General features: G+C 44.0%; 4 protein-coding genes across 5 annotated transcripts in view; 2 read left to right on the top strand and 2 right to left on the bottom strand.

Moving 5' to 3' along the window:
• Positions 1-819, bottom strand: part of LOC125951602 (caspase Dronc) — a 1,909-nt gene extending 1,090 nt beyond the window's left edge. Inside the window, exons 1-2 of the mRNA XM_049680549.1 lie at positions 574-819; positions 1-505 (exon numbers count right to left, since the gene is read on the bottom strand). The exon at positions 1-505 is cut by the window's left edge and continues 86 nt beyond it. Of these exons, the coding sequence (XP_049536506.1) occupies positions 1-505; positions 574-705 (637 nt within the window). The 5' untranslated portion in view covers positions 706-819. The remainder of the gene's footprint in view (positions 506-573) is intronic.
• A 151-nt stretch (positions 820-970) lies between these two features.
• Positions 971-3,493, top strand: LOC125951607 (probable methylthioribulose-1-phosphate dehydratase). Of its 2 annotated transcripts, XM_049680562.1 has the most exons (7): positions 976-1,127; positions 1,949-1,972; positions 2,076-2,170; positions 2,306-2,419; positions 2,488-2,641; positions 2,731-2,933; positions 3,014-3,493. In XM_049680562.1, the coding sequence occupies exons 1-7, from the start codon at positions 1,086-1,088 to the stop codon at positions 3,099-3,101; spliced, it is 720 nt and encodes a 239-aa protein (XP_049536519.1). In that variant the 5' UTR covers positions 976-1,085; the 3' UTR covers positions 3,102-3,493. The 2 variants fall into 2 exon arrangements, with proteins under 2 accessions (XP_049536527.1, XP_049536519.1); XM_049680570.1 differs by lacking the exon at positions 1,949-1,972 and having other exon boundaries at positions 971-1,127.
• A 360-nt stretch (positions 3,494-3,853) lies between these two features.
• On the bottom strand, positions 3,854-8,723 carry LOC125951566 (contactin). The gene is made up of 5 exons (XM_049680494.1): positions 7,562-8,723; positions 5,172-7,477; positions 4,661-5,063; positions 4,500-4,583; positions 3,854-4,331 (listed from the first exon to the last, which is right to left on the bottom strand). The coding sequence occupies exons 1-5, from the start codon at positions 8,607-8,609 to the stop codon at positions 4,237-4,239; spliced, it is 3,936 nt and encodes a 1,311-aa protein (XP_049536451.1). The 5' UTR covers positions 8,610-8,723; the 3' UTR covers positions 3,854-4,236.
• Positions 8,724-8,967: 244 nt separating this feature from the next.
• LOC125948296 (GATOR complex protein NPRL2) overlaps positions 8,968-10,000 on the top strand; it is a 2,404-nt gene continuing 1,371 nt past the window's right edge. The window contains exons 1-3 of the mRNA XM_049674232.1: positions 8,968-9,178; positions 9,299-9,486; positions 9,570-10,000. The exon at positions 9,570-10,000 is cut by the window's right edge and continues 1,165 nt beyond it. Coding sequence (XP_049530189.1) covers positions 9,152-9,178; positions 9,299-9,486; positions 9,570-10,000 — 646 coding nt within the window. The 5' untranslated portion in view covers positions 8,968-9,151. The remainder of the gene's footprint in view (positions 9,179-9,298; positions 9,487-9,569) is intronic.

The raw sequence follows: 10,000 nt of genomic DNA on the forward strand, positions 1-10,000 counted from the left end.
CGTTGCGCTTAGCGTGTACATTTTTAACGAAATCAATCACGTTTACGATGAATGCAACACCCCTATTTCTGCTTTTCATTGAATACGATGGCACCTTTGCATTTTGCCCGCGTTGTACATCAAAAGTTGTATTTATCGATGATAGGTTGCTGGTGAGCGTTACTGTGAAAGTGTGTGGCAGCGTGTCAGGATACACCTCCAAGCAGCACTTGCTTTCTTCTGATAGCGTGCTGGACATAATGTGGTTATTCTTTCCGTCTTCCACATCACCCTGACTGCGTTGAGTATTTGATCTGGGCAGCACATTGAAACTGATGGATCTCTGGCGCTTTGGGTTGTGCGTTGAGTGCATCTGGTTGTTATTTGATGCAGGGTTCAGCAAGGCATATGCGGAAGGAAAATTGCGTTGGCAAATGTCGAGTAAAATCGTGAAGGCTTTTGGTCCGCGTTTAGTAATTTTTTCAAACAGCTTTCGGTGCCTGTTTGTCTCGTCTAGTGCCAATTGCTGGTAAAAAAAAAACACGTTTAACACACTTTTTTATTTTCAATCAACCAAAGCGTAGTATGACTCACCTCTATTCGCTCAATCATGTTGGGCGAGAGCAACCGTTCTTTTATACATTCATAGCGCATAGCAGGATACTTTGTTGTTGCTATCAGCATTTCCAAACTACAGTTGATAGCAATTCGGTCTTGATGATTCATTGTATGGCTTGAATATAATCACTTTTTCAAAGATTCTTCAATCAGAACAAAGTCGACACCATCCCCACCAAATAGTCTACCAAAACATTTTTTCTACGCTTCAGACGCGACAGCAACCGTAGCTCACTTGACAGCTGGAAGTTTCACCCTGTACAAAAAGGCGCTTCGTGTTGGCCCTGTAGAAAAGAGCGCACAAATAGACCACTCCAGTGGAGGTTCTAACCTAATTTGTTTACAACAGCGGTTATGATGAGGTGTTCTGAGAAAACGGCATGTTGACAGGGACACTTCCACAAAGATCCTTGGCAAGAGCACAGCGATAGTCGTCCCTAAGCAAAGCCTGTATCCCGTCTGTTTTGTTAAAATTCGGTGGATGTGAAATGGCTTCGGCAAGGTCATCGATTTACCAAGATTTATCCGAGGTATGTGCCACACGTAATCGCGATCCCATGCATTCTTCTCCTCTGCGTTGGTGCTCGCTTGATCAGAACGTTCCTGTGTGTTTTGCGTTGTTTGAACCCACAGTAGTGAGGCTATTCATGTTTGCAACACCGTGATCTTGTAGTGATTGCCATATTCCTAATTACGGTTCAAATCCTTTTCAAATGAGAGTCACCGAAGGCTCGATTACTCCATCAGACATGCATCCATCGGGCTGGTGTGTTTGCTACACTTGACGCGAACTGTTGTAGCAAAGATTCAAAAATGCTGATAAGTTCAAGAGTCTGGCTGGCAGAGCAGCATTACCAAACGGCATCGATTTTTTACGTGATGTAATGCTGGAACAAATCAATAAAACATGAATCTATCGCTCAGCCTAGCTATGGTGCTGCCGCCAATCGACTAAATCGACGCTATGTGGTCCCAATGTTGTCCATGCTAAAGTTAAATTACAAATCATTAGGTATCTGTTCCTGCTGCGGCTCCACCAGATTGTTTTTCCGAGCAATGGGTAGAATATCAACCAAACCTAGAACAATTGGAAATCTGGATTTATTCGGCATTTTATGTACTTTAATAGGCTGAATGCACACACCTATCTTAGACAGCTCATCAGATAACACACGTTGTTCGTAACTTTTTCACAAACTTAGCGGTGAAACAATATGGTTCATGTTGGAAAAAGCCTAAAGATTTCAGTTGTGTTTTATGAAGGAAACGAAATAGTTTCTTTTTGGTAACGTACACTTTCTTTTCTTATTTTTCCCCGTGTTGTGCCCGGTTTTCTTCCCCGCTCGTTTAGATTTATGATAATGTAATCAATAAGGTAAATCATATAACAATTCTTGCTAGTCGTCAAGCGTGTTCTGATAGTTAACTTTTTCCTTTCTTCCCGTTTTCCCGAATGAAAAAAAATATACAAAAAACAGGAACACCCTCGTAAGCTGATTCCGGAACTTTGTAAGCAATTTTACAACCTTGGATGGGTGACTGGAACTGGTGGCGGAATAAGTATAAAGCTAGAGTTCGTATAACATGCTCTTCCTCTGCTTCAAACTTCTCGTAGTTCGATACAGCTAGACATTGAAATATTAATTTATGTCGCTGTTTGGGATATTGTTTATCTGTGAATTATTGTTCTATTTTCTTTTATTTACAGTGATGAAATCTATATTGCTCCCTCTGGCGTACAAAAAGAACGAATCCAGCCAGACGATCTATTTATACAGAACATTGAGGGAGACGATCTTCAAACTCCACCAGATTACAAAAAGTACAATGATAGCCCATTTTTAGAATCAATTTCTCGAATGAAACAAAACATCAACCCACCTCTTTCAGATTGACCAAGAGCCAGTGCACGCCGTTGTTTATGCTCGCGTACAAGGATCGTAATGCAGGTGCTGTGATTCATACTCATAGCCCGGCTGCTGTAATGGCAACATTGATTTGGCCAGGAAAGGAGTTTCGTTGTACACATCTAGAAATGATCAAAGTAAGCTTAGCGTTTCTATGCCCTCGCACACTGGGTCACAAAATTGTTCTAATGCTCGAAAGTTAATCTAATATATCAATATTTTGCAGGGAATCTACGATTACGAGCTTAACCGCAACTTGATGTACGACGAAGAGCTGGTGGTGCCGATTATTGAAAATACACTTTTTGAGAAAGACCTTGAGGAATCGATGGCGCAGGCCCTACGAGAATATCCGGGCACTTCGGCGATACTTGTGCGGCGCCACGGGGTGTATGTTTGGGGTCAAAATTGGCAGAAAGCCAAGACCATGTAAGCGCCGCTTCCAAACACTAAAGAGTTAACCGATTGTATTTGCGTAATCACCGATGTTTTTTTTTTGTCATTTTTAGGGCCGAGTGTTACGATTACCTTTTTTCATTATCGGTGGAAATGCATAAGGTCGGATTGGATCCGGATGTTGTTCCAAAGCGTTACTGAAATGTTTTGCACCACGAACTGGCGTACGGCAATCCACTTGAAACCGTTATCAAAGCTTTTTTATAATCGAATAGCACCCGAAGTAGGATTGCAGTTGTTATCGCGAACTTAGTTCGTGAAGTCTTTCGACGCATTTGTAATTCGTTTTCAATACATTATCGAGTGACTGCACGGTAGTGCGACAATTTACAATTTACTCGGTTACAAGCATCAGCAATCACCGTAGACCACCACGTATACCTAGAGTAACATCTGCAACACACTACCAATTTGGATTAAACAACAATAAGAATTTTGTACGGAACTATATACGATCCACTAGTTTATCGATAAAAAAGGGTAAAAATAAAGCATAGGATCCCCACCATTCACGGTGACTTACTGAGTGAATTTCAAAATCTATTTTACTGGCTGATTGTGTTAAATTTTGTGAGCTTTTACACCCTCCATGACACATTCTTTAAAATTCCTACACAATTTAATTTAGGATTTTTACTGTTTTTATCCTTGATGCGTTGGTAACCAATGTGACCGTACACTGCCATAAGTACCACATAATGCACAGATGACGGAATTCGCTGAAGCCGGTCATGTTCTCCCCACATTTTCAGGTGAGCATCCCGCTACAAAGGCAGCTCCTTACACGTGTGATCGAGTGCTATGCGAGTCTCCAACAAGGGTGTTTTTGTAGAGATTTTTGCGATGATGAAATGTCGGTTGAGTATTTTACCACAAATAATGAAACACAATATAAATCGATATTCCCATGACCATTTATGTTATCATTACACGATTTATTTTTCAAGCTCATCCTTTCTACATCCGAAAAATTATCTTATTTCAAAATACTCTGACCTCATTCTTGGACGGAATGCGATATTTCGTAAATAGTTAGGCTATATGTTGATTACGTTTGTTTCAAAAAGAGATTCTCTACTCGAGTCGTAGTTCTTGGTGGATGGATGGAATGGTTTACATATAAGTTTGTCACTTTTTGCTTATATTATCTACCGCCTATGGAAAATGAACAGCAATAAAACACCGAACCATTCCACACTGATTTGTGGCATTGAAGGGTAAAAACTATGCTTAGTAATACAAAAGATAACGAACGGAATGTCTGCTTTGCTATCTACTACAAAACTAGTAGTAGCGTACTGAGTATCGCTATAAGGCTAAATGGAACCGACGACAGACTGGCACATTTATTTGAGGGTGTATGCGTAATACCTGTAAAAAACCAAGCGATCAGCAATGTATATCATTATTACCTATTTTACGATTAGCGGAGATTTTTAGCGACATTCCTCTATTTCGCTAAAGCAACGTTTCATTGAGGATTAGGCGCAGATGAATGCTACCGCTAGGTTACGCAAGGAGATACAAGTGATTATTTACCCATCTTAAATTGTATCGGCGGACTGGACATTCTGCCGTCACCACCATTGCTGAAAGCCAGCACTCGAAGATTGTACGATTTACCTATGAATGAAAAACGAACAGTGAGATAGTGATGAAGGGTTTGAAGTTTTCAATTAAATATGAAGGTTGTTTCGTACCCGGAGTGAGATTATCTATTCGTTTTTCCAATTTTTTTCCAATCGGGACGACCGTGTCATTAGCGCTTGACATGTCTTGATCGATTTCCCATATGCGAATCTTGTAGCCTTGCACTGGTTCTTCATCTTGCGAGGGAGCAATGTAACGCCATTCGACCTGAATAGTTGATGGATTGATACCCTCAATGGTCACCGAGGAAGGCGGTTTCTGTGGCGCTTTACGATACGTCCGTTCAAGATAGCGTTCGCTTTCGGGTCCTTCGCCGGCCGCATTATATGCCATCACTTTCACGAAATAGTAGGTATCTGGTTCAAGTCCTACGATCAGTGCCCACGGACGCGTTGTACGCGACAAATAGTACACCGAGTCTTCCTCCTTGTGCTCCTTTTTCCAGTACTTCAGCTATATTGTTGAAAACATAAGAAAAGAGCAAACACCAATACATGTTAGCGGTAGGAACATTCAACAAATCAAAAAATAGGTAAGCATCATGTTGTGCTGAATTCTTACCCGATGACCGATCAATTTGCCACGAATACTCTCTCTGTTCTGTGAAACAGGAACCCAGGTGACGTTGAGCGCGGTGGAGTTGAAACTTCGAGCAATGGTTTGCTGTGGTGCAACCTGCGGCATATCTTCCGCCGAGTAAATTGTTACGGGTTCACTAATCGGTCCCATTCCGAGGTCATTGATTGCCTGTACCTTAACCTCGTACTTCGTATAGTACTTATCAGTAGCCACATGAATCACAGCTTTACCCATGTTACCCTGGCGTTTGAGCTCTTCACTTGCCCATTCACGCTGTCCGTGAAGACGGTAGAATACCTTGTAATGGATTTCGATGCTGTTCTGCTCCTGGGGCAGCAATGGATCCCATGTTATGGTAAGATCACCAATTTTGCCGCCTCCTCCGCCAACATTGCGCGGTGCTATGTATGGTTTATCCTTCTGTGTACTGTATACCGGCGATGGCAAACTAGGTGCTCCAATTCCGAGATCGTTTACGGCAACCACACTGAACTCGTACCCACACCACGGTGTCAGGTTGCCGACTGTCGCGCGGCGTCGTCCATTGTACCTATCTACCTCTTGTGCGATAACATGTTGCGTAATATTCACCCACGTTCGGTTCCAGTTAGTACGGCCAAGTATGTTGTAGTACAAGATGGGACGGCCATTTTCATTGCCATTCGTCCATTCCAGCATTGCTTCCGTCTTCTTTATGTCGATCACTTTCACAGCGCCTGGTGCCCCTGGTGGACCTTGGATTAAAACTTGTGATTTGGACACAATCCGATTTACGGATGATTTAGCGATACACTCATATTCACCACCGTCTACCAGTGTAAGATTGTGCACCTCTAAATTGTTGTAATGAATTCTGATCCTTGCACTATCCCATTGCGCTGGGCCCAGATTAGCTGTCCTCCTCCGTTCATCTTCCGGATTGTCAACATTTAGCACCTGGCCATTGTGCGTCCAGATAAAGGCAACATCAAGAAGCTGATCGTAGGTTACATCACAACGCAAATATAACATCTCGCCGATCTGTTTGATCAGCTTGCTTGGTAGCTGCTCAGTGAACCGCAGCTCTTGCAGTACGATTAGCCGTGCTTTCGATTCTGCCATTCCCTGGTTATTGGAAGCAATGCAGGTATAAGTACCTTCGTCATCGCGCGATGTCGGCGAAATAAACAGTGTACCGGTTGGGTAGATCTTCCGATGGCCGCCGCTACCAATCACGCTACCATCCTTTTTCCACACAATCTTCGGTGTTGGGGCGGCCTCTGGTTCACACACAATTGTTGTGTTACCGTTTGCGATGCTATATATCTCAGACTCAAGCGGTCGTTTTTTGAATGAGGGCTTCATACTGAGCACACGCAACTGTGCTGATGAGTATACACCTTTAAGCTGGTTCGTGGCCTTACATTGATACATCCCATCATCAGTTTCCGGTTCGAGAAAGTTGATTTTCAACAAATTATCCTGTATGGTGTACTTGTCACGATTGAATTTCCCCCCTTCGCGATCGTCCATTAGCTCACCATTCTTGTACCAAGTGTAGTTGACGTCCGGAATCGCGAAAGCTTCGCAGAGAAACGTTACAGAGCTCTGAAAGTCCCTCGTTCGGTCGCGCAATGGTATAGTGAAATTCGGTTCCATCTGGACATTCACGAAGATACTCTGGACGATAGATTTTTTACCATTGCGAGCAGTACATGCATACTCGCCGTTATCGTTTACCGTGGCGTTCTGAATCACAAGCACTCGGTTGAAATTTTCGAGGCGAGAAAGACGGGGTAGATTACCGTTTCGACGGGTCCAGTTGTAGGATGCTACAGGATAACCGTATGTCATACACTCAAGGCGTACATCCTTTCCTGCTAGTGGCACTTTCGGGAAAGCCTTTGGAAACGAATTCGCAAATATCAGATCCTGATAATGTGGCGAGGGCGATACAGAGAGCTCAAAAAACGGACCATTACGACCGGTATCGCTGACGGTGCTCAGCACGGTGCAAGAGTAGTTGGCACGATCCATGATCTCTAACGAACTGAAGTAAATCGAACCATCGTGGCTCACAAAAACACGCTGATCCTCAAAAACGAAATTTGGGAAGAAATTACGCGACCAGTAAAATTTTACATCAGGATAGTGCTGCGGTTCCTCACACACTAAAGCTTTACCCCAGTTCTCTTCACCCTTTTCCGGCGCACGCTGAAGATTGAACTCGAGGATATAGCCAAAGTTAAGTTGCACACTTTCTGATATGATTTTCCCGTATGGGTTGTGTGCTGTGCAATGATAGGTTCCTGAAACGAGCGACAAACGGGCTGTAGTTTTTCCAACCAAACACTGCCAAAGTTTAACTTACTATGAAGTTGAAAGTTGCTTACCTTGGTCACGGTTTTGTGTCGGATTGTGGATGATAAGGTTACCACCGCTAACGGTATGGTAGCGGTTCTTTAGTGGATCGATCGGTATCACGGTTAGATTGTCTTTTATATACTCTTCCTTGTACCATGTGTATTTTGGTGTTGGGTATCCGCCTGCCAAACAGCTCAATGTAACGTCTTTCGTGATTTGAAATTTGCCCGTATCGTAGGTTGTATCAACAGGTTGCTTTATGAAGTAAGGCCCCCTCGGTATCTTCTCCAAATCTCTCAGTTCCAGGCCATAGTCGTAGCTACGCCGGTTCTCTAACAACGTGTTCATATTGTCGGCGCTGTACAAGGAGCGTGATTCACATATAAACAAATAACTATCGTCTCCAGATACTGGATAAAACTGCCACCTTTCATTGCGCATGTTGAACCCAAGGACAATGTAGTTACGGTTCCGATATCGCTCATTTTGGAAGTACTTATTACCAAGTTCTAACGAGTCAGTCCGCTCAATGCCATTCTTATTTCCCTCAAAATACGACTGCAGCTCATCCGTCGATTCTTCCTGGGACTCTTCATAATTGATAGCGTCCTCTATAGCGATCAGTTGGCTCTTGTCCGCGTTTACCCAGTTTCCGATGGACACCTGACGGGCTGACACATAATAGCGGTGCTGCCTGCTCACATCCTGGTCCATCAGCTTGACGAGGAACGAATGTTTTTCGATTGTATCGATGCTCACCAGGTCGCCCTGGTTGGCTTGACAAATTTTCTGTGCATCATACCAACTTTTTCGTGGTGATTTGTAGATACGAAGGCATGTGTTGCGAAAGGCAGTCCAGTATTCTGGGCAGAAGAAATCTTCCAAGCTTTGTCGATCGTTAGAAGACTTGAGGAATGCATCGTCTAGGTTGGTCAATCCGCTTTGCTCTCCTCTTCGATATCCATTGTTCTCTTCGTAGAACCGATTGTTTCCTGTATACAGAACTTGCTGGCCAGAGATGGGACCTATTTTGAAAAAGCCACAAACACAAATCAAATAAACCAAACGCACCGCCATCACTGCACGCCCTGAATCAACATAAATGCTTTCGTTTTCCGACGACGCGTAAGAACCTTATTTCAATCTACGATTAGTCACTAGGGTGTGGTTTTGTGCGTACTTTGGGGCGCGTCTACATAAGGCGGGGTAGTGAACGAAACCGCTCACTTGACAGTTGTAACCGTTTTCCTACATAACCCGCTGACCACACTATAGCAGACTTCAAGATTCGCGGTTGGGATTGATTATTTTTAAATTTGGGTATTTTGTTTGTAAAACAATTGTAATTTTATAGTTTAAAAACATTGCATATTTACGCTTAATTGGTTTATAATCGAATATTGTATATTCATGTCATTACACACTGACCGCAACAAAAGATAAAATTTTCTCCGTCAAATGAACTGTTGCGAATAATGTGGACTAGCCCTGACGTTTAGCAATCAAAACACAATATTTTTTGTTCGTTCGTTCTTGGGTAGAATTTCTTTGGGGCGAATCGCCTAGATGCAAAATGCTCGTTAGGTACACGGACCCAGAAATACCACAACGAAGGAACGATGGGCAGTGAAAAGGTGCCGCCGCAGGTAAGTGTCGCCGGCGAATCGCTCGTCTTATCATCGTCAGGCAACACTAATTTCAGTTGACCCTCCTGCCTGCTTACCGATCACGCGATCGCGTCTCTTTCTTTCTTTCTCGACAAACAGCCCACCGCCACTAAGAAGGGCATTAAGGATGGTCCGATCCGGTGTATATTGCTGAGCGAGTTCCATGCCGTAGCCGGGTCGAAGATCTGTTGCCAAGTACCGGACAACTTTATCTCGAAGGATGTTTTCGACTCCATTCGTACCTTCATCATCCCGAAGCCGCAGCTGCAGCGATGCATCCTAACCGTGTAAGCTGCAGTTCTGTTTCCGCCACGGCAAACGCCACGACAATCCAGTTTCCTTTTAACACAGTTCTTCTGCTTCTTGGCAGCAACACACTGGGTCACAAGGTGATCGGCTACCCGGTGCTGATCAATCACGTTCGCTATCAGCGGAACGCGTTCTACTTTAATTTGTGCTTCGTGTGCGACTCGGTGTCTCGCACCGTGCAGTATGAGGCGGTTGTCAAGAAGCTGTCCGAGTATCTGCTGATGATGGAGGAAGAATCGTCGTTCCTCTCGATGCCTGACAAGCGCGATAACATCCACAACCTGTTGGAGTGCATCCTGCGCGATCTGAACGAACGGCACGTGGCCACCATCGTGGAAGGCAGCACGACGATCTACCTGAAGATCGGGCGCCTCAAGCCCGACCCACCGCTCGTGCAGGACCACCAGGTGCCGCTGTTGTGCCGCGGTTTCGAGGATACGGATCTGGACGCGTGGGACTTGACGACGCAGCAGGTGCTACCGTTCATCAACG

Source organism: Anopheles darlingi, chromosome X (assembly GCF_943734745.1).
Source record: "Anopheles darlingi chromosome X, idAnoDarlMG_H_01, whole genome shotgun sequence".
NCBI lineage: Eukaryota > Metazoa > Arthropoda > Insecta > Diptera > Culicidae > Anopheles > Anopheles darlingi.

What these genes read in the sequence shown, in the direction of transcription:
- LOC125951607 (XM_049680562.1), top strand. Translation starts at nt 1,086, where the DNA reads ATGGCTTCGGCAAGGTCATCGATTTACCAAGATTTATCCGAG. An exon ending in TTTACCAAGATTTATCCGAG is followed by an intron (nt 1,128 to 1,948) that starts GTATGTGCCACA and finishes CCGCTCGTTTAG; the next exon opens with ATTTATGATAATGTAATCAA. An exon ending in CACATCTAGAAATGATCAAA is followed by an intron (nt 2,642 to 2,730) that starts GTAAGCTTAGCG and finishes AATATTTTGCAG; the next exon opens with GGAATCTACGATTACGAGCT.
- LOC125951566 (XM_049680494.1), bottom strand. Translation starts at nt 8,609, where the DNA reads ATGGCGGTGCGTTTGGTTTATTTGATTTGTGTTTGTGGCTTTTTCAAA. An exon ending in GACACAAAACCGTGACCAAG is followed by an intron (nt 7,478 to 7,561) that starts GTAAGCAACTTT and finishes CGCTCGTTTCAG; the next exon opens with GAACCTATCATTGCACAGCA. An exon ending in AATAGATAATCTCACTCCGG is followed by an intron (nt 4,584 to 4,660) that starts GTACGAAACAAC and finishes TTTCATTCATAG; the next exon opens with GTAAATCGTACAATCTTCGA.